Source organism: Rhinolophus sinicus, chromosome 10 (assembly GCF_057876585.1).
Source record: "Rhinolophus sinicus isolate RSI-liver-muscle chromosome 10, RSI-T2T, whole genome shotgun sequence".
NCBI classification, from domain to species: Eukaryota; Metazoa; Chordata; class Mammalia; order Chiroptera; family Rhinolophidae; genus Rhinolophus; species Rhinolophus sinicus.
In genome coordinates, this window is record NC_142510.1 from 12,548,348 (window position 1) to 12,574,008 (window position 25,661).

General features: G+C 54.3%; 2 protein-coding genes across 6 annotated transcripts in view; one reads left to right on the forward strand and one right to left on the reverse strand.

Annotated features, from left to right (window-relative positions):
- Positions 1–22,145, forward strand: part of PPL (periplakin) — a 45,767-nt gene extending 23,622 nt beyond the window's left edge. The window contains exons 3-22 of the mRNA XM_019756411.3: positions 3,388–3,542; positions 4,251–4,371; positions 4,953–5,078; positions 5,161–5,202; positions 6,763–6,924; positions 7,050–7,157; positions 8,085–8,180; positions 9,788–9,910; positions 10,030–10,176; positions 10,779–10,930; positions 11,839–11,936; positions 12,122–12,279; positions 13,027–13,205; positions 13,299–13,437; positions 14,176–14,369; positions 15,591–15,741; positions 16,495–16,578; positions 17,199–17,315; positions 17,808–17,900; positions 18,613–22,145. Of these exons, the coding sequence (XP_019611970.3) occupies positions 3,388–3,542; positions 4,251–4,371; positions 4,953–5,078; positions 5,161–5,202; positions 6,763–6,924; positions 7,050–7,157; positions 8,085–8,180; positions 9,788–9,910; positions 10,030–10,176; positions 10,779–10,930; positions 11,839–11,936; positions 12,122–12,279; positions 13,027–13,205; positions 13,299–13,437; positions 14,176–14,369; positions 15,591–15,741; positions 16,495–16,578; positions 17,199–17,315; positions 17,808–17,900; positions 18,613–21,273 (5,106 nt within the window). The 3' untranslated portion in view covers positions 21,274–22,145. The remainder of the gene's footprint in view (positions 1–3,387; positions 3,543–4,250; positions 4,372–4,952; positions 5,079–5,160; positions 5,203–6,762; positions 6,925–7,049; positions 7,158–8,084; positions 8,181–9,787; positions 9,911–10,029; positions 10,177–10,778; positions 10,931–11,838; positions 11,937–12,121; positions 12,280–13,026; positions 13,206–13,298; positions 13,438–14,175; positions 14,370–15,590; positions 15,742–16,494; positions 16,579–17,198; positions 17,316–17,807; positions 17,901–18,612) is intronic.
- A 136-nt stretch (positions 22,146–22,281) lies between these two features.
- The window catches only part of UBN1 (ubinuclein 1), a 36,126-nt gene continuing 32,746 nt past the window's right edge, over positions 22,282–25,661 (reverse strand). For 4 of the 5 annotated variants that reach the window (XM_074323150.2, XM_019756414.3, XM_074323149.2 and 1 more), the window contains one exon: positions 22,282–24,414. In XM_074323150.2, coding sequence (XP_074179251.2) covers positions 24,365–24,414 — 50 coding nt within the window. In that variant the 3' untranslated portion in view covers positions 22,282–24,364. Of the gene's footprint in view, positions 24,415–24,788; positions 24,809–25,661 lie in introns of all 5 variants that reach the window. The other variant, XM_088801264.1, reaches the window with a different exon arrangement.

Consider the following 25,661-nt stretch of genomic DNA (forward strand, 5'->3'; position numbering starts at 1 on the left):
ACAGCTTTTTGGGGTGTGTCCTTTTTTTCTCCTAATAAAAGTAATATGTATTCATTACGAACATTTCAGGACTAATAAACAAGTATAATTAAGCAAATTAAAATCATGCATAATTCTGCCACCAGAGAGGTCTATCCACTATTAACATTTTGGTGTATCTGACCTTTTCTTCTGTGCGTGGGAGAGAGAGAATAGGGTCTCGCTCTCTCATTTTATTTGCTCGGAGTAATGACTCAAAAGTAAAAGGATGTATTTGGGAGATAATTTTGAACTGGTTTTTTTTTTTAACTTCAAATGAATAAACTCGACAAAAGAGACCACGCTCTGAAGACTTCATGGACTAGTCTTTTTTTTTCTTTTCTCTTCCTCCCTTTCTTTTTTTCAGAAGAAAATTTTATTTTATGACCCAAAAGTTCTCTAGAATTTTCCTATTGAAGTGATATTCGCATAATGTAAAATTACCCATTTAAAGGGAACATTTTAGTACATTTAGTGCATTCACAGTGTCGTGCATCCCTCACCTCTGTTTAGTTTTGAGGCACGTTCATCCCCCCACAGGGAACCCCACACCATTAGCACTCCCCGTCCCCCCTCCTCTCAGCCCCAGCAAATCACCAACCTGCTTTCTTTCTCTATGGATTTTCTTATTCTGGACATTTCATATAAACGGAATCACACAATATGTGACCTTTTGTGTCTATCCAAAATTCTAAATGTGCAGAAAAGTTGAAAGAATCGCACAGCGTCCAGCCATCTCCCGACTACCCAGATCCCCCCAGTAACGTCTGCTAGATTTGCTGTCACTCACCTGTCCACCAATGTCTGTGTAATTTAGTAGATATCGGTCCCTATGACCTTTTTTGTTTTTCCTTTTGAAAGCCTTTTCATCGAGGTGTAACTTACATAAGATATGTAGAAAGCATCCACATTTTGAGTTCAGCCCGGTGTTTTTGCATCGGTAGGTACCCATGTGACCACTGCTCAGGTCGCGATAGAGGACATTTCCCAGAAAGCTTTCTTGTGACCTTCCCAATCAGTATTTCCGAGAGTTCACCACCATGCCGACCTCTATCACCGTGGATCAGTTCTGTCTGACTTGGAACTCTTGAATATCTACATAGCATCTCTCAGCTAGATGTCCCTTTCTTGTCTTGGCTAGCATTTTGTGGGGTTTTTTTTTAAGATTTTATTGGGGAAGGGGAACACGACTTTATTGGGGAACAGTGTGTACTTTCAGGCCTTTTTTCCAAGTCAAGTTGTTGTCCTTTCAGTCTTAGTTGTGGAGGGCACAGCTCAGCTCCAGGTCCAGTTGCCATTGCTAGTTGCAGGGGGCACAGCCCACCATCCCTTGCGGGAGTCAAACCGGCAACCTAGTGGTTGAGAGGATGCTCTCCAACCAACTGAGCCATCTGGGAGCTCAGCGGCAGCTCAGCTCAAGGTGCCGTGTTCAATTTTAGTTGCAGGGGGCGCTGCCCACCATCCCTTGCGGGACTCGAGGAATTGAACCGGCAACCTTGTGGTTGAGAGCCCACTGGCCCATGTGGGAATCGAACCGGCAGCCTTTGGAGTTAGGAGCATGGAGCTCTAACCGCCTGAGCCACCAGGCCGGCCCCTTGGCTAGCATGTTTTGAGAAGCCTTGCATGAATTAGATAATGATTAATTTACTTCCTCCTTTTGCAGAATTAATCTTTGACACTATAACTGCCAGGAGAGCTTCAGATTAGCTGGTGATGAGGGTGCAGATAAAATTCTACCCTAGCTAACGACTGTATGTTTTGTTGTAGTTTTCTAACTGGCCAGACCCACCCGGGATGGGGGGAGATGGCCCAGCCCCACTGGCCTTCTGACACCTGGGCCTCACCATCGAGCCCCATTTGCTCCTTGCAGTCTGGGAGTTGGCCAGGAAAGATGGCTGGATACCTTGTTTTCCTCTGAGAGGAAGCTATGTTTTTACTCCATTCACTTCTTTTTTCTTTTGCCATTTCTTCCTTTCTTTTCCTTTTTTAATAGCTTCGTCAAGGCTTGTTTTAGCTGTCAGAAAATGCTCCCACATCAAGTGTACAAGGCAGTGATTTTGAGTAGCTTTAGCGAGTAGTGCAGCCGTTTCTGTAAATTGGCTTCCGAACGTTTTCATCCTCTAGTGAGATCTCTTGGGCCCATTTACTGTTGATGCCAGATCCCACCCCAGCCGCTCATCTTTCTGTCTCTATGGATTAGTCGACTCAGGACTGTTCACATACATGGAATCCTATATGACGTGGCCTTTTGTATCTGGTTTTCTCACTTCACTTAGTTTTCGAAGCTCTTCCCATGACGTGTGTCAGTGGTTCCATATTTTTACTATGGTGTGAGATTTCTCAGTTCAGTGTGAAACCTCTCGGAAGCAGGTGTTTTTCTTATTCCCATTGCAGAGATGGGGACACTGAGACCCAGCAATGGGAGGGAACTGGCCCCCTCTAAGCCTCCATGTTACCCAGCCCCTGATTTGTCATCGCCTCCCTGCTGGCCTGGGGTCCACGGGGCCTGGCACAGTGCCCAGCCGGGCTTCCTGAGTGTTGACTAAGTGAATGAATGGGCTATGGTTAGACACCTGCTAGCCTGACTGCAACGTCATTCTTCTTCCCTAAACAAGGAGTGACCCTGGACTTAGCAACTTATCAATTGTTCCTCCCAGATGTCCGTCCACTCTGTTCATTCTCACCCTTTCCACTGGCACCGCCCCAGCACGGGACACCTTCAGCTCTCACCCAGGCGCTGTCACAGCCACAGACGGCCTTCCCAGCTTGTACCTTCTCCCCACAGAGCTCTGGAGGCATCACCTTAAGGATGGGGGGGCACGTCACTTCTCTTGGTAGAGCTATCCCGTGCTCTGGTCCCTGCCTCATAGCCCACAGGTCTTTCGTGCTCTGACCTGCCCACCTCTCCCACTTCCACCCTCCATCCCGTCTTCCAGCCATGGTGGCTTTATCACAGCCTGCCCTTTCCTGCCTCAGGGCCTTTGCACAGGCTGTACCCTCTGCCTGGTACACTCTTCTCTTTTGTCCTTTATTCTTACTTTGTGTCACTGTCTCAGAGGGGCCTCACTGACCCCCGGAGCTAAAGTAGGTCCCCGTCTTTCCACTTCCGGTGCATTTCCTTGGTATACACTGACTTCTATCAACTTAAAATCACCTTTGTGGGGTTTATCTGTTGACATGCCTTTCCAGTGGTCTCCCCACTGGGCTGAACTGTGTCCCAGAGCCTCCATAGGTCGGCTGTTGGGCTCTGTTTGCTGAGTGGCTGGAGGAGGGGGTAGGCAGGGCCAGGCAGCCCCGCACGGGCCCCTCCCGTCCCTGCAGTGCCCACTGAGTCCTGTCTAAGTCTCTCCTCTCTCGTGACTCTCACAGGACGTGGCCCGGCTGCAGGAGGGCCGGCAGCCCGAGCACCGGGACGTGGCCCTGCGCAAGGTGTCAGACTCGGAGAAGCTGCTGTATGTGCTGGAGGCGGACGCGGCCATCGCCAAGCATATGAAGCACCCTCAGGGGGACATGATTGCTGAGGAGTAGGTCCCCTCTGCTTCGGGTCCCGGGGGAGCCGCTCTGGGTCAGGGCAGAAGGGCCATAGCCCGCTCAGCATTCAGGATACTGAGTTAGGTTTCATTGAGAACTAACTAGATGCCAGGCACATGCCAAATGCTGTATGTTATTCTCGGGACAACCCATTTTGCAGTCAGGGAGACTGAGGTTCAGAGCACTGGCGTCCCCTGTTCTGGTCATGGTGTACCCACAGCTGTCTGACCACCATGTGGTCTGGCCTCCAGGCTTTTGCGCACGGCCTGGAGCCCTGCTGGCTTCCTGTGCTCCTGGTTCTCGCCTTAGCTCTGATGTGAATAAACACAAGACCCCCAAGACACTTCCTTTGCTCCCCCCGCCCTCCAGCAGGGGCGAGCGTCTATTGGTGTCTCCTCGGTGCTTGTCCCCTGTCATGGCCCACACCACCCCTGTGGCTCCTGCTGGGTGGTGGGCTCCAGAGAGCAGTGGACCTGCCTGTTTCTTTCCAAACTTGCTATGGTTTTAGGCACACAGTGAGCCTGGGGAAATGTTGGTGGATGAAGGAAACTGGACAGGAGGAGGGTGCGAGTATTTGGCTGGAACCCAAGGCCCCGGCCACCCTGTCCTTCCAGGACTCTGGGCAGAAAGCCCGAGGCTGGGTGTGGGCAGTGCCCCTGCCAACTAGCCCGCTAACCAGGGTGGCTGCTCTCCCCACTCAGCATCCGTCAGCTGAAGGAGCGTGTGAGCAACCTCCGAGGGAAACACAAGCAGATCTACAACCTGGCGGTGAAGGAGGTGGACCCACAAGTGAACTGGGCGGCGCTGGTGGAGGAAAAGCTGGTACGACCCAGGCTTCAGCTGGGGAGGGTGCCATGTGGGCAGGGAGAACCCCGCCATTGAATGTCACCGCAGACCTTCCAGGAAGGCCATGATCCCGATGTTTTCTGACGTTTGTGTCAGTGAGAAGAGTGAGACTCGGAGCTTCTCAGCTCCTAACCCACAGGCACACAGCAGAAGTGGTGGAGATTGGGACCCTCCTGGGATCACCCCTTGACCCTGGCTTGTTGGGGTCCTGGCAGGCTGGGGGGAGCAGCCAGATTTCTGGCTGGTCACTGCTCTTTCCATGCCCTCTCTAGCCCGTCTCCAGGGCAGAGAGGCGCGACCCCTGGAGCCTAGAGTCTTCTTTTAGTGGTGTGACCCTGGGCAAGTGACACTCCCCCGAGAGCCTTGGTTTCCCCATCTGTGAAATGGACATGGGAACCGTGTGGGCCTCTGAGGTTGCTGTGAGATTAAATGAGATGACGTGTAGATTAAAGTGACAGCCTCTCCCCACGTGCCTCATGGGTCCCAGTGAGGAGAGCCGAGGCCCCCGCCCCCGCCCACCCCTTCCCTGCATGCGTTGTCTCTGTCCACCCTCCCAGGACAAGCTGAGCAGCCAGGGCTTCGGGACGGACCTGCCGCTGGTGGACCACCAGGTGGAAGAGCACAACATCTTCCACAACGAGGTCAAGGCCATTGGGTCCCACCTGGCCAAGGATGGGGGCAAGGTAGGCGCTGGTGGTGGGGGGCCTGGAGGAGGAGGGCTCACGTGCACCCTGCCCTAATCCATGCCCTCTGCTCTGTCCTCAGGAACAGAACAGCGAACTCCAGGCCAAGTACCAGCAACTGCTGGTGAGAACTCGGTGGGAGGGAGGGGCAGGGGAGCCAGGCCGAGGGGACAGGAAACCTGTTGTCATGCGGGAGACCCTGCTCGCTGCGCCATTTGTCATGCAGGGAGGCCTGCGGGGTCTCTGCTCCCGCTCCCCATACAGGAACGCAGGATATGGTGAGGCCAAAAAGGAACACCCACGGAGCCATAGATGGGGGAGTCATACCACTATATTCTCTCTGGCGGCACTATACTCTCACTGGAGGCTGGATCCACACTGTCCGCAAACCGCCATCCACGCTTGCCAGCCCAGCCGCCATCTTCCTGCTAGCCCCCGTTCTTCTCTCTGCCAGCGTAGCCACAGCAGTTATATTAGTGGCCAATGGCTCACTGGTTACAGCTGACGGCCAACTAGCCACAGCTGATGGCCATCCAATCACAGTTGATGGCCATTTACTACCTGAGCCAGCACCTGTCTATGTGAGGCCGAGAGCCTGGAAACTACTTTGTGGGGCTCTGCCCCCACACCTATGCTGTCAACATTTCAAACAGAACAGAGGGGGATGAAGTGGGGAGACATGGAACCCCAAGCCCCCGCCTGAGAGACACCCGTTTGTCCTGTGCTCACAGAAAACCCCAGTAGACCCCATCTGTTTGTCGGGATATCGCCTGCCCTATAGTTTGTTTCGTATTTATTAAGCACCTTCTGTATTCCAAGGGCAATCACGTGCCTGATAAGCAATTTTTCTGTTTCCCTTTGTTAAACCTTTGAAAACTGCGTTTTGTTTTGTTTTTTAAACTGCACAAGTGATGCATAAATAAGTGCTTTGTTGTTGCCCACGTCTCAGACACCTCAGATTGGGGAATGAGGGGCAGTAGAGCACAGCCGTTAGCAGGCTCTGGAGCCAGACCGCCTCCACCCCTGGTTGGTGGGGAGACCTAGAATGAGCTGTTTTGCTTCTGGGAGCCTCAGTTTCCTCATCTGTAAAATGGAGTTACTGCGAGTCCCTGTCTCATAGGATTGCTTTGTGCACTGCGTTAAATAATGTTGGAGACGTCCTGAGCACGGTCCTGGCACGTGGTGGCGCCGTGCGTGTTAGCTGCTGTGCTCATTTGCAGAGCAAAATGCAGACAGCCGTCCTCCTCCTGCGTCCTGCCTGCCCACCTCCCCTCGCCCGCCTCTTCTCAGATGGAAAGCCCTAGCAGTTAGCTCCTGTCCTTCTAGCCATCTATACAACGACACGACAGAGATAAAAGGGGGCGCTACAGTCGCTGACGCTTACTGAGCACCAACTGTGTGCACTGTGAGATGAGTCCTGTCGCCGTCCCCCATGTGCAGAGGAGGAAACTGAGGCGCCACAAAAATGCCAGTTCCATGAGGGTTCTGTCTGTTTTGTTCACTGCTGTGGCCCCAGTATTAGGAGCAAGGCCCAGCACTTAGTAGGTGCTTGGTAAACGTTTGCTGAACAAATGCGTGAATTTGTCTGGAAGGTCGGTGCCTTATCCACATCGGCGTGCAGACGGGCCAGAGCCTGCCGCTGTGCGGGGTGTGGAGGGAGGCCTCACCCTGTCCCCGCCCACAGGCAGCATCGCAGGCTCGGCAGCAGCACCTGAGCTCCCTGCAGGACTACATGCAGCGCTGCACCAACGAGCTGTACTGGCTGGACCAGCAGGCCAAGGGCCGCATGCAGTATGACTGGAGTGACCGAAACCTCGACTACCCCAGCCGCAGGCGCCAGTACGAGGTGGGCGCTGGGGCCTGGGGACTTGGGGTGGGGACCCGGGAGGGAGCATGGGGCTGCCAAGTGGGGTGCTGATCCCCTCCACTGTCCCTCCCCCCCCCACCGTCCCTCCCCCCCCCCACCTGCAGAATTTCATCAACCGGAACCTGGAGGCCAAAGAGGAGAGAATCAACAAGCTGCACAGTGAGGGTGACCAGCTGCTAGCCGCCGAGCACCCTGGGAAGAACTCCATTGAGGTGCGTGTGCAGCGGGAGGGGACGCCTCCTCCAGGGCGGCCTCAGGGTGGCCTCTGCAGTGGGCCCCCTGGACTTGGGCAGTCCCCCAGGTGGGGGGTCCTGCATCCTGTGTTCGTCTGTCTCCATTTGGCCTCTCATCTTGCTCTGACCCTGCCTCCTGTCATTATCGTGATCCTTTGCCACGTCCTGCCCTCAGCCCCCCAACTTCTGAAGCCCAGTGGTACCTGAATCAGTGTTCTCGGGCTGCTGTAACAAATGACCACAAGCTGGGTGGCCTTAGACAACAGGAATTTATTCTCTCCTAGTTCTGGAGGCTGGAAGTGTAAAATCAAGGTGTCGGCAGGCTTGTTGCCTCTGACGGCTCTAGGGAAAGAACCCTCCCTGCTTCTGGTTGCCGGCAGACCTTGGCATTCCTTGGCTTGGGGCTGCATCACTGCCTCTGTCTTCATATGGACTCGGCCCTGTGTGTCTCCTCTTCTTATAAGGACACCGGTCATTGGGGTTAGGACCCACCCTAAATCCAGGATGACGTTATCCTGAGATCCTTAACCAATTCCATCTGCAAAGACACAATTTCCAAATAAAGTCCCATTCTGAGTGGACATGAATGTGGGGACGGAGGGATACCATTCAACTCCCTACAGTGCCTTTGTGACAATGTTTTAAAAGCACCTCTTTGGGCAGACACAGCCCCTACTTGTCCCTTGTGCAGTGCACAACCCAAGCACCTGTACATGGCATCCCTGCTTGGCTCCTCGACATGTCCCCTCCCTCCTCTTCCCACCCCTGGGCAGGAGATGGCTGCCACACCCAGGCAGATGCCAGATGCCCTCTACCCCACCATCCTCTGGTCTGGAATCCCGCCATCCCTCCCTTGGTGTCCCGGGCACCAGCACAGCAGTGACCTGCCCCCTCTTCTCCTGGCAGGCTCACATGGAGGCCGTGCACGCGGATTGGAAGGAGTACCTAAACCTGCTCATCTGCGAGGAGAGCCACCTGAAGTACATGGAAGACTTTCACCAGGTGCCTGCTGGCCCCGGGGCCCCATCAGCGGGAGCGCTCAGTGCCTGGTACCGCGTTTCCCCGAAAAGAAGATCCAGCCGGACCATCAGCTCCAATGTGTCTTTGGGAGCAAAAATTATATGAAATTTTTGACCCGGTCTCATATTAAAATAAGACTGGGTCTTATATAATATAACATAAGACCGGGTATAATATAATTTAATATAATAAATATAATACCGGGTCTTATATAATATAAGACCGGGTCTATAATATAAGACCAGGCCTTACATTAATTTTTGCACCAAAAGACGAGTTAGAGCTGATGGTCCGCCTCGGTCTTATTTTTGGGGAAACATGGTACTTGGCTCACTTGTGGCCCCAGTGCCACTTCCTCCAGGAGTCTCGCCAAGACTGCCTTCTTGGGCCTCCCACTGCCCATGCTTCCGATGGCATACATGGGTGTGCCCCGAGCTTGCCCAGCCCTTGTCCATCTTCCCTGGGGCCTGGGGCTGCAGAGTCTCATTGATCAGGTCAGCGTGGGGTGCAGGAATGAGTCTGGGGGGTGTTTATTTTGGTAAAATGTATGTAATATGCAATTTGCCATTTTAGCCATTTTTAAGCATACAGTCCCGTGACAGTCGTTATATTCACAGTGTTGTGCAACCACTGTCTTTCCAAAACTTTTTCATCACCCCGAATAGCAAGTCTGAACCCACTAAACAATTACACCTCATTCCTCCCTCCCCTGCCCCTGGTAACACCTTATATACTATTTGTTTCTTTGGCTTTGCCTAGTCTAGACCTTTCATGTAAGTGGAATCATATGCTATATGGCCTTTTGTGTCTGGCTTCTTTCGCTGAACACGTTTTCGAGGTTCATTCACGTTGTGGCGTGAATCAGAACTCCATTCTTTTTTATGGCTGCATAATATTCCATTGTATGGATGGCCCACGCTTATCCATCCATGTGTTGATGGACACTGGGTTGTTTCCATAGGCATGTGTGTTTTTAACAAGAGCTACAGGTGATTTTTATGAGTGGGCAGTTTCGAGGACACTTGAACTCAGATGACACTTATGTCACTCATGGTTTCCTGTCTGAAACCCGCTGGACTGTGAGCGTCACAGGAATCCCATAGTCCCACTCGTGGTTGCAGCCTAGGGGACAGCTGACAGCTGACAGTGAATGATTCCAAAGTTGATGGACTGAAGAATGGGCGAGAGAATGTTCTAGAACCAAGTGGGGCGGCTTCTCTTCTGTGTATCAAGACTTAGAATGAAAGTATAGCATTAAGTAAGGGTGTCCCTGGCGCAAAGAGAGGAATGGAATTTAAGAGAACCCAAGGCTTACTGGGGTGTGTGTACATGAAAATTAATATGTCTTAGAGGTGGCATCATGTAGACTGGTGGGAAGGGACCAATTGGTGGTTTCTTTCCCGTGCGGCCTCCCCCAAGGAGCCGGGCCGGGGAGGGCTGGGGGTGTCTCGAACCAGCAGCGCCTGTAGACTCAGGGTGAGTGGGAGGCACAGCCCTGCCTGGGATCGGACTGGAAGCCACAGCCAGGGTTAGCCCCCGGTGCCCTAGTGTTTTCGTATCTGTAATCGGGCCACCTGGGTCTCCCCTAGTTCCACAAAGATATGAAGGACGCTCAGGAGCTGCTTCGCAAGGTGGACTCAGACCTGAACCAGAAATACAGCCCTGATTTCAAGGACCGATACCAGATCGAGCTGCTGCTGCGGGAGCTGGATGTGAGTGATGGGCCCAGTGAGGGCCTCTCTGTGTCCCCGCCCCGCCCTCAGCCCTGAGCAGGGTCCCCACCCCCCGGGGAGGCTGCGTGGTCTCACCCAGGCACTCCTCCTGCGTTCAGGACCAGGAGAAGGCTCTGGACAAGTACGAGCAGGTGGTACGCGGCCTGCAGAAGCGAGGGCAGCAGGTGGTACCCCTCAAGTACCGCCGGGAGACGCCACTCAAACCCATCCCTGTGGAGGCACTCTGTGACTTTGAGGGTGACCAGGTGAGCTGCTGCCCAGGTGCCCCAGACAGGCCAGGCCCAAGTCTGGCTCTTGGTGTCACTGAAAGGTCCCAGGGGTGACATGGCTGGATGCAGGCCCTCAAACATTTTCAGGAATCTGTCCCCATCTGTCATTGGAGTCACTCTCTGCCAGTCCCCACCACTGCCGCACCAGCTGCCCTTACCGTCTGTGCTTCCAGCTTAGTAACCCCAGTCATTTCAGCAAAAATCCTAGGGAGGGTTCTCACTGGCCCAATTTGAGTCACATGTCCAGCGTAAACCAATCACTGGCAGGGGGATGATGCCATTCTCTCATTGGCCAGGCCTGAGTCACATGTCCACCCAGAGTAGTCAGGGACTGGGAATGGGGGAAGGGGAGTGCCCCAAAGGGAAATCCAGGTGGGTGGTGGGCCAGCAGACCCAACATATGTCCCCTGGTCCTTTCCAACTCTATGGCACAATGTCTTGGGAAGGGTCTGAGAGATGGGCTAAAACTCCCCAGGTCCCAGATTTCGGGGGTGGGGGTGAGATGGCTTTTGGGTTCCCGGGTCACTGGCGGAGGCAAGTCTCTCTGTGCCCTCTCACTGTTTGGCCTCCCCCGCCAGGGCCTGATCTCAAGGGGCTACAGCTACACTCTGCAGAGGAACAACGGGGAAAGCTGGGACCTCACTGACAGTGCAGGGAACAAGCTGAGCGCCCCAGCCGTCTGCTTCATGATCCCCCCCACTGACCCCGAGGCCCTGGCTCTGGCGGACAGGTACGGGCAAAGGAGAGCCAGCATGGACTGGCCCCACCCCCTGGGCCCTGCAGACCCCACTCCCGGCCCTGAGTAACACCTGTACCCACTTGGAGACTCAAGTGGGACAGGGGCTGGTCCTGTTGGCCATGCTGACCTGCTTTGTGTGAATGTCCAGCTTTGGGCACAGTCCAGCAGTTTCTCCACAAGTCCCTCTGGGCCTTTGCACATGCTATTCCCTCTATCTGGCTACCTACTCATTGCCTGGTTGGCTCAGGCTTCTTGGCTTAAGACTCAGCTCTAGGGTCACCTCCTCTGGGAAGCCTTCCCTGACTGCCCTGCCTTCCACCCTGGCTCAGGAGTGCTGCTGCCTCTCTTCTCTCAAGCACCTCTCCCACTGCACGTCCTGCTGTCTATCAGGATGCTGTATGTATGCGTTGGTCTCAATGGCAGGGGCTCCTTGAGGAGATTTACTGTCTCTAGGGCCTTGTTCAGTGCCTGGTACAAAGTAAGGACCCAAGAACTCTTTATTGAATGAGTGACTCAAGAAATGCCTTCATTTATTCATTCAGCAAGTATTTATTGAGCACTTACTATGTACCGCTCCCTCAGGGGTAACATCTTGGTGGGAAAGACAAAAGAACAAGATCATTTTAGGTAATACGACTTGCTAGGAAGAAAAGAGAGAAAGGAGGGAAGGAGAGGAGAGAGGGGAGGGAGGAAAGGAGGGAGGAGGAGCGAGGGGGAGGACAGACCAGTGTTTCCGCAGACCCCTTCTGTGTGTGTGTGTCATGATTTAACTTTTCAAAGCATCTGGATAAGCCGCTCAACCCCTCGGGGCTATTTGTCCAGCCAGTCCAGGGTCCTGTGTCTGTGGGGGGGAGGGCTGGAGGGCTGCCCTGGGCCCCAGCCCATGTTTGCTCTCACAGCCTGGGCAGCCAGTACCGCGGTGTGCGACAGAAGGCAGCTGGGAGCAGGAGTGCACTCCAGCAGCGGCACGCGATGCTCCAGGCAGAGAACCCTGGAGGTGGGTTCCGGGGCCACTGCCCAAAGCTGTGGGGGGACAGGAAGGAGGTGCTGGACCCATGGTCTGTGCTGCGGGTGGGACATCAGGGTCAGCCACGGCAGGGGTGGGGCAGGCTGGGCTGGCACTGGAGGCCCTCCCTGGGCCTCATGCCCCCAACTGCTACCTGACTGATTGCCCTCCGGCAGATGCCTCTGACCTGCAGGGGCGGCAGTTGCTGGCTGGCTTGGACAAGGTGGCCAGTGACCTAGACCGGCAGGAGAAGGCCATCACCGGGCTCCTGCGGCCCCCGCTGGAGCAGGGCCGGGCTGTGCAGGACAGTGCCGAGCGGGCCAAGGAGCTCAAGGTACCGCCAGGCTTGGGGCCCGGCTGCACTCCCTGGCGCTCTGGGGCACCTGCTCAAGGTCTCAGCCACACGGGGCTCGGTGCTTGATGGGGACCACGTGCCACGTCTAACACGAATTCCTTAGTCGTGGGGGGGGGGGCTGTGCTAGGCCTAAAACCAAGGAGGTACCTAAGCCCTAGCGTACCCCCCAAAACAACCCCGGGAGAGGGCTCTGGCAAGGCTCGTGCTGCCTCTGCATGGCTTGAGCCAGGCAAGGGCTGCGTGTGAACGCCATCCGTTCACAGACAGACACACACACACACACGGTCTGCTGAGTCCTCAGGTGCCCTCCGTGATGGGGGTGACCATTCCTGGTTTAGAGGAGGAACTGGGCTCAGACAAGTGAGTGGCCTCACACCGCAGCTGGTAGGAGCTGAGTCAAGGCCCAGAGGACCCCCGGTACACAGGCGGGAGCAGAGGCTGGGCCCCACCACCACATGCCTGCTGCTTGGAGTCTAGGGTCCCCACCTATGAGTGGGGAGAGAAAAAGTACCTGCCTCATAGGGTGGCCCCCAAAGATGAGAGAAATCGTGTGCGGTGCTTGGCACAGTGCGAGCTTGGTAACTGCCTGTCGTTTCATCCCTGTGTGAGGCACAGCCCCCTGCTTCCAAATCCCCAGGATACAGCTTCCCGTCCCCTGAAGCTTGCTAGCCCCCGGGGGAGGGGGCCGCCCCACTGTGACCCACACAGGGCCTCTGGTCCCCACAGAACATCACCACCGAGCTGCTCCAGATTGAGCCAGAGAAGGAGCGTGGCACGGCCGAGTGTGAGGCCTTCGTGCAGGCCCTCCCCGGCAGCGGCAGTGCCCCCTTGCTGAGAAGCCGGGTGGAGGACACCAACCGCAGATACGAGCACCTGGTGCAGCTGCTGGCATTGGCCCAGGAGAAGTGGGTGACAGGGGAGCCCCGGGGAGGCCGGGCGGGGTCCAGGGGCCAGGCAAGGACCCCCTCAACCCCCTCACTCCTGGCCTGTGTCCCCAGGGTCGATGTTGCCAACCGCCTGGAGAAGAGCCTGCAGCAGGGCAGGGAGGTGCTGGCCACGTACGAGAACCAGCTGACCCAGGATGACGCGGTGCCCGAGACTGGCCGCGCCCTGGACACCAAGAGGCAGGAGCTGGCGGTGAGTCTGGGGACCCGGGCCTCCAGAGCCGTTCTCTCAGGTGCTCCCACCACACCACCTCTGGGCAGGTGAGGGACGAGGCCCTGAGGCCCACGGCAGCACCTCTCTCCAGGCTTGGATGCCTGCAGGGTGCCCAACTGGAAGTTGCAAATGGAGGCCCATGGCACAAATCCCATGGCCAGCTGCTCAGGGGGTTTGTGTGGCTTGTGGAAATCAGGTGCTAGTATTTTAAAATCAAAGATCTACATAAGCCGTACCCCCCCGACCCCTGATTTCCAGTATCTTTGGAGCAGCTGCCCCAGTGCCCACAATTGCCTGCCTGACCACTGCAGGTGTTCAAATCTGTGAGCCCGAGGAAGGCTCCTTATTCACACACCAGTTCACAAAATCCTGGCTATGGGCTGAGACCCTCACCTCCCAGCGAGGGACTGGGCTCTGAGAGCAAAGCCTGCGCTGAGTTCTCACGGTGGGGGAGAGCAGCCAGCCACTATAGTCCCTGGTGCAGCACCACAGGGCACGTGCTGCCTGCTGTAGGGTTTTTAGAAGTTAGTTTTTCCAGGTTTTGTTCATTGTAACGAAATGGAACACTGCAGAAATGGCCACCAGATTTGAGCAGAAGCTCAGAGGCAAGGCCCCAAGCCCTTCCCACGCCCAGGCTTCCCCCTCCTCCCCAAAGCGCCTGGAACAGTGCTGGGAGCTCTGGCCACAGCGCCCGCGGTCTGCCTCTCCTTCCCACAGGCCATGGCCTCTGAGCTGCAGGCCCAGCAGGCCCTCCTCCAGGAGGTAGAGCAGAACCTGCAGGCAGCCAAGCGGTGCTCCAGCTTGCTGGCCAGCCGCTTCCAGGAGCACTGCCCGGACCTGGAGCGCCAGGAGGCCGAGGTCCACAAGCTGGACCAGCGTTTCGACAACCTCTGCCTGCAGGCTGAGCTCAGGTGAGCTAATCTGCCTTGAGGCCACAGGAGTGGGACCTCCACTGATGCCACCAAAGGCTGTGTAAATAATTCCCACTTTTTTTAAAAAAAGCAATACATACACAAAGTAAAATACTCAAAAGTGATCGTAATGACCAGCCCCTTTCCCCCAAGGTAAGCACTGCTACCACTTGCTTGTGAATCCTTCCAAAAAGGTTCTGTACAAGCCAGGGTAGGTGGTAACACATGCATGACAACAGGCCATGGACCCGGTAGCTTGCAATTTTTCCTTTCCCTCCACCTGTTTTCTGGGAGAATGTGTATAGAACTGATATTACTTCTTTAAATACTTGGGGCAGAATTCACTAGTCAGGCCATCTGGGCCTGCAGTTTGTTTTTCGTGGGTGAGGATTTTGGCTCCAACTCCAACCTCTTTGATAGATTTTGGACTATTTGGGTCATCTCATTCTTAACTTCAGTAGTTTGTGTCCTTCAGGAAAGCTGTCTCTCTCATCAAGTTGCTGAATTTACTGGCATAATATTCTCTTATCCTTTTAATGACGGCAGATCTGAAGGGATGGCCGCGCTCATTCCTAATGTTACACCTTTCGATCATTGTATTTGTATATTCTCTTTTTCCCTGATCAAGTTCTGTCTGAGGTTTATCAATTTAATGACCATTTCAAAGAACTAGGTAGCTATGGTTTCAACGATCTTTCTCCTGATTTCTTATTTCCTGTTGCACTGACATCTGCTTTTTAATTATTTCTTTGTTGCTGCTTATATTAGGTTTACTTTGCTCTTTTTCTTTATAGACTGTTGATTTGAGAGCATTCTTCTTTTCTGATACAAACATTTAATCCCACGTATTTCCCTCTCAGCACTGCTTCTGCTGTGTCCCACACATTTTGATGTTTTCCTTTTTGTTGAGTTCAGCTTTCCTAAGCCCCCTTAGAACGTCTCCTTGGACTTGTGGTTATTTAGGTCCTGTGTGCACAGTGGGTATCTCTGTCTGTCAGTACGTAGGACCTACCCGTTCTTCACACAGGCCAGGGACTGCTCCAACTTAATGTTCCATAATTTATTCCCTTTCTAGTGAATGTTTAGGTTGTTTCCAGTTAAACTACACTTGGTCTCCCCCCTTTAAAAACTGAACAGAGATGACTTCTTTAAGAAGGGGGTGGGTGGCTTCCAGTGAGGCAGCTGCTCACCGTGGCAGAGGCTGACGGGCTCACCCCACAGGGCGCAGAGCCTGCGCAGTGCCAGGGCCGCTTACGAGGACTACCGCCACGGCCACGACCACCTGCTCCAGTTCTTGTCCAGTATCACCAGCTACGAGCCCCAGGAGACAGACAGCCTCAGCCAAATGGAGACCAAGCTGAAGAATCAGAAGGTAAGGCAGCTGCTTCTGCGTTCACAGACATTTGGTCACAAGAGGGTGGGAGGTCAGAGGTCAGCCAGCCCCTTCTGTGGGGGGAGCCAGGTAGCGGCTGCCACTTGCCCTGACAGAGCTGTGTCCTCACGGGACCGCGTCCCTGCCCGCTCCCAGCACCTGACTCTCTGAGAACAAGAACGGTTTTGCTCACTTCTCCCTCCTCAAGGCCCAGCAAGGGGCCTGGGCCAGAGTGGACACTCTGGACGGCACAGGCTGACGCCGTCATAGGGACAAATCCCATTTCCAAAGTCCAGAGTCCTGGCTCCTCAGATGGCAGCAGTGCCATGGGGTGAGGGACAAGGAACATGGGGACCCAATCGCCAGTTCACCCCTACCCGCTGTGTCCCCTCGGGCAAGTCACTGAAGCTCCTGTGCCTTGCTTTCCCCACTCATTAACTGGATAATGATGGTGCTTACCTCACCAGATGGTCGGAAGATTAAATGAGATAATCTAAGTAAGATATCAGAACAGTGCCTGACACTGCAAAGCACTCAGTAAACATCCATTTCCTGGCAAAGATAATTGTCTTCTTGGCCCTTCTTCACAGGACCTTAGAATTGCCTTTTGTAACAAACACATGTATACAAAGAAGCCATTCACTGTCCTGTGTACTATGGAGCAAGACTTTCAGATTTAAGGAATGCAGCTAATTTATCAGGTGGTGTGTTTTTTTTCCAATTTTGATTTTTAAAGTCTCTGTTGTTTTCCAGAACCTGCTAGATGAAATAGCAAGAAGGGAACAGGAAGTACAGGAAGTTTGTGCTCACTCCCAGCTGTACCAGCAAGCTGTCAAGGTGAGCCGTGAAATCGCGCCCCGAGTATGAAACAGCAGGGCCTCTTTCCACCAGGTCCGCTGCGAAGACAAGCCCTGGGCCTGGCGGGGTCAGCCTCGGGCCTTGCTGGCAGCCGTGCAAACTGGCACAGCCCTTTGGGGAAACAGTATGTATGGTACTAGGCATTGAATACCAGAAAAGGGTTTGCTACTGTTTGAAGCTGTAAACTGGGGGGAAATTTATCCTGAAGGAAAAAATATAGAATACGGGATAAACAAAATCATCGTTAACAGCATTATTTATAATAGAAAAATGGCCGCACTAGAAGTCACTTAAATGTCCAGTAGCAGAGGAAACGGCCACGTAAATGATCACTCATCCACCTGATGGGTCATGTAGTCGTCGACCTGATACAGCAGAGGATTGGGAGGTGGCAACGTGAGTCACGTGCAGGGGAAGCCTGGAGGGACCTCTCTGGGTGTAGGGGAGCTGTGAGCATACATTTTCTTATCTTGCCGTGTACTATTGATGTATTAAGGGTGCAGCTGAGCAGAGGACTTTTGCAGTCAGCTGGAAGGGCTGGAAGCACATTTCAGTCTCAGGTGCCCTTGTCTGCCCTCTGCCATGTCTCTCTCACCCAGGACTACGAGTTAGAAGCAGAGAAGCTGAGGTCGCTTCTTGACTTGGAGCACGGAAGGAGCAGCCATGTGAGCAAGAGGGCCAGGCTCCAGTCCCCTGCTGCCAAAGTGAGGGAAGAGGTGAGTCCTGCGGTTGGGCCATGCTGGAGTGGCCGGCCTCCCAGGGAGCGCGGCACACAGGCCCCAGAGACACACATGCGGTTGGGAAACTGGGCCGAGAGCTCTCCTGGGTGCAAACAGGTTTGGTAAGAGAAGACAATGAACTTGTTCTGGGCCAGCGACATTGATAGGCCTAGAGAGAGTGCCTGCTGGCGGTATCTGGGCCAGAGCCATGAATCTGGGAGGGGCCCACTTGGTTCCCCTTCGGTACGTACACAGGAGGGCTGAGGTTATTAGTTCTGCTACACGAGAACATTCACGCTCCGTCAGACGGAGACCTGCTCAGGCCACTGAGATTTAGACTTCTGACTAACTCCAGTTTTCTCTCCACCGGATGAGAGTGCAGTACAACTCCAGGCAGGAAGGGGCAGGAAGCTACCCTCTATCCCCAAATGCCAGACTTTTCAAAACCTGTCCTAGCTCTTTCTCAGCCTGCTGACTGCTCTCTTGTAGGAAGCGGCTCTCACTGCCAAGTTCACCGAAGTTAACGCCGTCAACAGACAGAGGCTGCAGAACCTGGAGTTTGCTCTGAATCTCCTGAGACAGGTAATACATCTCAGTGTAAGACATTCTATTCAAAACTATCCCAACAGGTGAGACAGAAGATTCATTCGGCCTCAAAGAAACAGGCTGTGAACTGGTAAGGGTGTCCCTTGCTAACATGGCTGGGCAGCACCAGTGCCAATTCTGGCCCAAGACAATGCCGACATTGACACGCGTGTCACTTACGTATTCTGTCCCTAAACATTCGCTGAGTACCCGGTAAAAGGTAACTTATTTTTAAAAGTCCATAATGTTTATGACAGCACTGTACTAGCAACTCAGCACTCATCAGCAATGGGCGATTAAATTACGGTCTGTCCATGTGCAGCTGTCAGACAACAAAGCAGAGCTGTGTGCCACTGTGGCATATATTCTCTCTCTATATATAGACAGACAGATAGGGACAGATACAGATATGTATATCTACATAAAGTGTAATAAGCAGGGTGCGGAACAGGGCACTTACCATGTGGCACACACTAAAAATGTGTGTCATAAGATGACAGCCTTCTGCAAACAGGACCACAGCGGGGAGACTGTGTGCTTTCACAATACTTTACCAGACGCATTTAAAAAATCTAAACTAGCTGTTTTTACCATTTTTAAAAGTAACCCCAGAACTCCTGTGAGCCCAGTCTGACCTTTTCGCAGGTCCAGGTGGCCACAGGCTGTGCGGAGAGTCCGGCTTTCACATGCACTGTCTTCTCCTTCCCAGCAGCCAGAAGGAGTGACCCATGAGACCCTGCAAGGGAGCGAGCTGCGCCCCAATGCAGAAGAGACGTGGAAGATTCAGAAGGAGCTGGACGAGGAGACCGAGCGGAGGCAGCAGCTGGAGAATGAGGTCAAAAGCGCCCAGGAGGAAATTCGGATTCTGCAGAACCAGCGCCCCCAGGAGGCGGTGGTGAGGAAGGAGGTGCTGAAGAGGGTGCCGGACCCCGCGCTGGAGGAGAGCTTCCAGCGGATGCAGCGGACGCTGGTGGAGGAGCAGCACAAGAACCAGCTGCTGCAGGAGGAGCTGGAGGCCCTGCAGCTGCGGCTGCGCACCCTGGAGCGAGAGACCAGGAACGGGGGGCAGGAGTACGTGGTCAAGGAGGTCCTGCGCATCGAGCCGGACCGAGCCCAGGCCGACGAGGTCCTGAGGCTCAGGGAGGAGCTGGAGGAGCTGAGACGGCAGAAGGGCACCCGGGAAGCGGAGGCGGTCCTCTTGCAGCAGCGCATCACGGCCCTGGCTGAGGAGAAGAGCCGGGCGCGGGAGAAGGTCACCGAGAAGGAGGTGGTCAAAGTGCAGAACGACCCCCAGCTGGAGGCAGAGTACCGGCAGCTGCAGGAGCAGCAGCAGCGGGAGGGCAAGGGCAGGGAGAAGCAGGAGGAGGAGCTGAGCTTCCTGCAGGACAAGCTCAAGAGGCTGGAGAAGGAGAGGGCCATGGCCGAGGGCAAGGTCACCGTCAAGGAGGTGCTCAAGGTGGAAAAGGACGCGGCAGCCGAGAAGGAGGCTGGCGACCTCAAACGCCAGTACGAGGACGAGGCCGCCAAGGCCCGCGCCCACCAGAGGGAGAAGAGCGAGCTGCTCCGCAAGATCTGGGCCTTAGAAGAGGAAAACGCCAGGGTGGTGGTGCAGGAGAAGGTGCGGGAGATCGTCCGGCCGGACCCCAAGGCAGAGAGCGAAGTGGCCAACCTGCGCCTGGAGCTCGTGGAGCAGGAGCGCAAGTACCGGGCCGCCGAGGAGCAGCTGAAGAGCTACCAGGACGAGCTGGAGGCGCTCAGGAGGCGGGGCCCCCAGGTGGAAGTCAAAGAGGTGACGAAGGAAGTCATTAAGTACAAGACCGACCCTGAGATGGAGAAAGAGCTGCAGAGGCTGCGGGAGGAGATCGTGGACAAGACCAGGCTCATCGAAAGGTGCGATTTAGAGATCTACCAGCTGAAGCAGGAGATTCAAGCCCTGAAAGACACCAAGCCCCAGGTGCAGACCAAAGAGGTGGTCCAGGAGATCCTCCAGTTCCAGGAAGACCCCCAAACCAAAGAGGAAGTGGAGTCTTTGAGGGCCAGACTCTCGGAGGAGCAGAAGAAGCAAGTGGATCTGGAAAGGGAGAGGGCGTCCCAGGAGGAGAAAATCAAACAGAAGGAAGCGGAGCTCTCCCGGGTGAAGGAAAAGGTGGTCCACCAGGAGGTGGTGAGGTACGAGGAGGAGCCGGGCCTGCGGGCGGATGTGGACGCCTTCACCGAGAGCATCGACGTGGAGCTCCGGCAGATTGACCACCTCCGCGGGGAGCTGCGGCGGCTGCAGCGCAGGCGGGCGGAGCTGGAGCGGCAGCTGGAGGAGCTGGACCGCGAGCGGCAGGCGCGCAGGGAGGCAGAGCTGGAGGTGCAGCGCCTGAAGCAACGGCTGGCTGACCTGGAGAAGGAGGAGGGAGAAGCCCGCGAGAAGGTGACCCTGAAGCAGAAAGTGGTGCTGCAGCAGGACCCCCAGCAGGCCCGGGAGCACTCCCTGCTCCAACTGCAGCTGGAGGAAGAAAGGCACCGGCGGCAGGTCCTGGAGAGCGAGCTCGAAACCCTGAAGAAGCAGCTCGTCAACCTGGAGAACATGGAGGTCAAGGAGAAGGTGGTCTTCTCTGAAAGCATCCAGGTGGAGAAAGGTGACACCGAACAGGAGATTCAGAAACTCAAGAGCAGCCTGGAGGAGGAGAGCCGGAGCAAGAGGGAACTGGACGCGGAGGTGAGCCGGCTGGAAGCCAAGCTGTCGGAGCTGGAGTTCTACAACTCCAAGTCATCCAAGGAGCTGGACTTCCTCAGGGAAGAAAACCACAGGCTACAGCTGGAGCGGCAAAACCTGGAGCTCGAGACCCGGAGGCTCCAATCGGAAATTGAAATGGCAGCGACGGAAACACGAGACCTGAGAAACATGACCACAGTGGACTCTGGGACCAACCTCAACTCCAGACTGTGGTCCCTGGAGAGAGAACTGGATGACCTCAAGAGGCTCTCCAAAGAGAAAGACCTGGAGATCGACGAGCTGCAGAAGCGCCTGGGCTCCGTGGCTGTCAAGAGGGAGCAGAGGGAGAACCACCTGCGGCGCTCCATCGTGGTCATCGACCCTGACACCGGCCGGGAGCTGTCCCCAGAGGAAGCCCACCGGGCCGGCCTCATCGACTGGAACATGTTTGTAAAGCTCAGGAGCCAGGAGTGCGACTGGGAGGAAATATCGGTCAAGGGTCCCAACGGGGAGTCCTCTGTGATCCACGACAGGAAGTCTGGCAAGAAGTTCTCCATTGAAGAGGCCCTGCAGAAAGGAAGGCTGACCCCTGCTCAGTACGACCGCTATGTCAACAAGGATATGTCCATCCAGGAGCTGGCCGTCCTGGTGTCTGGACAGAAGTAGGCACAGCCCTGCCCTCAGGCTTCTTGGAAGCAGACACTGGCTCTCTCCTGCCCCATCACCTCCTGGTGTCTTCTCCCTGGCCCTTTGCAGGCTCCGAATCCGTGTGGAGCCGAGCATGTCAGCCACGACCCAGCTGCTGGGCTACTCAGAGCACAGCTCACATACAAGCCGGACAGGCACTGGCTGCACCATCATTCAACCCAGCTGAATGACCTGCTTCGTCCTCCAATGGTTCAAAATCATGAAGCCCTTCTCTCTCCCTTTTCCTACAAACTCCCATCATCAGACTCCTTGGGCGACACTTGGAAGCAATCCCAACACTAAAGCATAAGACAACCGAGGCCGACAAGCCCACTCCACGCAGGACCGGCCTTTGCACACCAGATGGGGAAACTCCAGGGCAGAAAGGCCTCCTTTTCACGCGCCCTTCCATTCATCAAAGGACTGGGCCCTCGGGGTTGCCGACCTGCCGTCACCTCACACCTCTGCAGGAGTCTGGCTGAGGGCCCACTTTCCGTCGGACTTCTGGTGCGACACATCTGGGATCTGTGCCAGAAAAGGCACAAAGAAACCAGCACAGTGTCTGGCCCTCTGTCGGCCAGATTGTCCCAGGAAAACGCACCATCAGAGACCATTTTCCATTTCTGAAATTAAAGTGTTTTCCTAATGGACTGTGTTGCTGTCGGCCTCAGCTTCAGTGCCTTACAAGTGTTGCTTTATTCTCTAACTGGTATTTAGGTGTACTACACAGTTGATTTTTCACCAAATGAGTTTTGGGTTCTCTGTATCTCATGTATTACGTTAAGAAAATGGGAAATAATAGGGAGCTCCATTTCGAGTGCGAAAATAAACACCTGGTGGCTTGATTCTAATTTCACGCGAAGTGTGTTTCTTCCTCTTTTGCATGTGCAGCTTATTGCCCCCACTCCCTAAAAGGAGATCCCATATATACCAGCTCCTCTGGGAGGAAGAATTACTTGCAAATACGGTAAAAAGAATGAGAAAATGTTTTGGAAACCTTGAAACAATTTATTAAGTTGCTTTATACAAGATTAACAATTTCCACACCACCCCCTAACCCATCCTAGTGGCTGCACCAAAGCCACAGCCCCTTTCACACCTCAGAACGGCCGCGCCAAGGAAAGCCCTGCAGCGCCGCAGCCCCCAGGCCCGGAGCCCGCTCTGCCTGTCGATCCGCCTTGCCATGGCTGTTTAAATCATTCACTCCTGCGTTACCACAAATAAAGCATAAACGAGAAAAAGAAATCTCCCCATCAAAGAAACATTTCCCTGAGGCAAGAGGCATCACTAGATTCCTACAAATGAGGGTATTCTGCTCCAGCTGCACACTCAGTGGTACATGGAGAGGAGGGGGCCTGTAGGGGGGAACCGGGTGTCTCGGGCAGAGAAGGCGCTCACGGGCGGTCTCTGCACAGCTCTGAGCTCAGCAATACAAATCTCTTCTTTGGCTCTTTTGCTACTTCCTAAGACTATTCTGTAAACAAACTGGAAACCCAAGTTGCAAAAAATATATATAATAAAGGGATAAGGAATCCATGTAGCCCCATGTGAAACATGTTGGTTGTTACGTAAAAAGGAGTCGGAGTAGAGGCCTGGCTGACCTGCTGACAGAGGCCTTGCTCCCTGGACACCAGGCAAACCTCGGCATGAAGCGCAAGTTACTGAGCGCTGGACCCTGGGCATCAGGAACCAAAAGAGCTGCCTGTGTCTCCACACAGGTGTACATTCTGAGGAGGCTGTTTACTCTCAAAATATTTGCAATCGCTTAGCTGGAGCAGTCAGTTCAGACCCGCCTGGCGGCACAGACTTCCACTGGCGAAGTGGGAACAGCACTGCCTCGGGAGCTCCGGGGCTAACTGCTCTCGTCTGTCTCTGATGCATCTCCAAGCTCCGCGGCCTCAGCCTTCACAGCCCCGCTGCCCTGCCCGGAGAGCCCAGGACTTCAAGGTCTGTTTCTACACCGCAGCTGCTTCCCCGGGCCTATTCCTGCAGCTCTGCCTGAGAATGATTTCTAAGGAAAACAAACTGGAATGTCTATCTGTGACTTGGAACCCCTGATATCCTCACCCTCCAAGAGATGAAGAAGGCCTTTGGGGCTCTGCAGTCCTCCTGTGTGAACTCTGGGAAAACAAAATGGGGGTGGAGGGGGGTGGGGGGGTGGCTGGATTGGGATTTGGGGACCCAGATGATCTTTAAGTCAGGACAGCACAGATTATGATGTGCAACCACAAAAAACTTAGTTAAATAAAACTGGCTATGTCTTAAGTACAGACATCTTTAAAAAAGGTCTTCATCTGAGATCCACTCAGAGGGAGGGCCAGATGGACATGTGTCTAATTCTGCTCCACCATAAAGGCACTGGAATTATGTCTTCCTATAATAAGACGTGCGAAGAACAGTCCCATTCTATCCAATGCATTTAATGGTAATGATGAAAACTGAGCCAAAAATAAGTCTTTAAAAATCCTATCACAACTGTTGAATCTACAAAGGTCTTTTCTCTAAAAGAGCTCCATTGTCATATTTAGCGGAGAAACTGGCCCCCACGATGAGCACACACTAGGTGTTCTGAATATTTTTCAAAGAGACAAGGTAAGTCTCCCAGCTGTGGCGTTAGCCTGGGTTTTTGTCCAGACACACAGCCTGAGGCCTGGATGGACCTCATGACCATCCAGGAATCCTACTGTGGCCAGAAGGAGCCCCTGACCAGTAGGGCGCCATGAGGTACTCTGACCAAATGCCAGGGTTGGGCAGATTTACAACAGGTGTGTCAAGGGTTCAGTGCTGCCACCAGAGCCCCGGACATGACCCAGTGCGCTCCCCAGCCGAGCGCTGCCCCTCCAACGATTGTCCACGACAAAGCCACGCGGCCTGGAGCACCAGGCCAAGTCAGTACCTCTGGAGAAGCACGAGGCTGCTCCCCTAACTGAAGGCACATCACAAGTGCCAAGAGACGCTCCACTTAGCACTCACGCCTTCTCCAGAAGAAAACCAATCAGCAGAAAGAGTATAGTGATTATCCAATTTCAGAGACGTACTCGTTCAGCTTCCAGCTTTTCCTCTGAAGAGGTCACAATTTCCGTGGTACACCGGGCCCTTTCCCATGAAGCTGAGAAGCATCTGGAAAGGAACAAGCAAAACAGAACATAAATCTGTCAGGATCTCTCATTCCCTTAAGTCAGCAGTAACCAAACTTCAAGGAGATCTCTTCTCACTTAATAGCAAAAGCTTCTGTATGCTGGGACTGCTGAGGCTCAAATGAGCCACACACACTTGACAGAGGTGATCTGAGCGTGTTGCTACGTGCAGCAGCTTGCAGCACGCCTGGCCCTCTGAGCGCCGTGGAGGCAGCTGCTCACTGGGCGCTGTGTTCACACACATGCAGTGTGGGCCACTTCAGTTCTCGGCCATAACTGCCATCCTGTGGCAGACTGGGGTTCCACGACAGGGGTTTGACAGCCACACTGAGCTCAAGGAGCAATCAGCATTCTCACCCTCAAAAGACCCTCAGGTTCTATACAGACAAGCTCAAAGGCACTGGCACTCTGAGTCCACATAGGAAAGAAAGCAAAGCAGACACAAGTCACACAGCTAAAATGTCCAGACAGCTTCTCATTTAACCCCTCAATGGAATCCTTAGCCTGAAGAATGTCTACAGAAGAGAAGAGCCCATTCAGCCTGTTAGAGCACAGACGCTTTTCTGATAGCCTCTTAATACCCAGAGGAAAAACAGGAAACTGTACAAGAAAGAACTTTTCCCTTTTTTGATGAAAATACCACAGCCCAACAGTCATGCTTCCAATGGCTCTTCAACTGCTGTCTCTATTTGACAGGGTGACCTTCTGAAAGCAAGCAGAGGCAGTGCAATCTCTGAAAAACCACAAGCTCTCACCCAGCTCGCTCTGGGACCCCTACTTCATCATCTCAACTATAGCTGCAGCCACCAGTTGTCGAGTGAGTCCACTATACTTTACTGCTTCTCTGGGGGGAAATGGAGTAACTGCTGATACAGACCCCTCAGTTTCTTTCTCTAAGAAGCAACATTTCCACCTTGGAGATTTACAATCCGTTCTTGTACCCCAATGGTCTCTGGCATTCAGTACAAATGCATCAGCCTAGGGACACGGGGGCCAGGGCCCCACAGCAAGTCTGGAACGGACTGACTTGGGCAGTGTCGGGGCCAGCACTCAGTGTAGCAGGTCCCGGCATGCCCAGCCCGGCGGCCCCCCCCCCCCCCCCCGTCTTACTCCCACCAGGTACCAGCGTGCCAGGGCTGCCCCAGGCTCAGCTTCCGGGAGGAGTGACTCTCTCTGACCAGTGTAGCCCTCTGGTCTTTTCTGATGCAGGTCTAAAGTAGAAGAGCAACA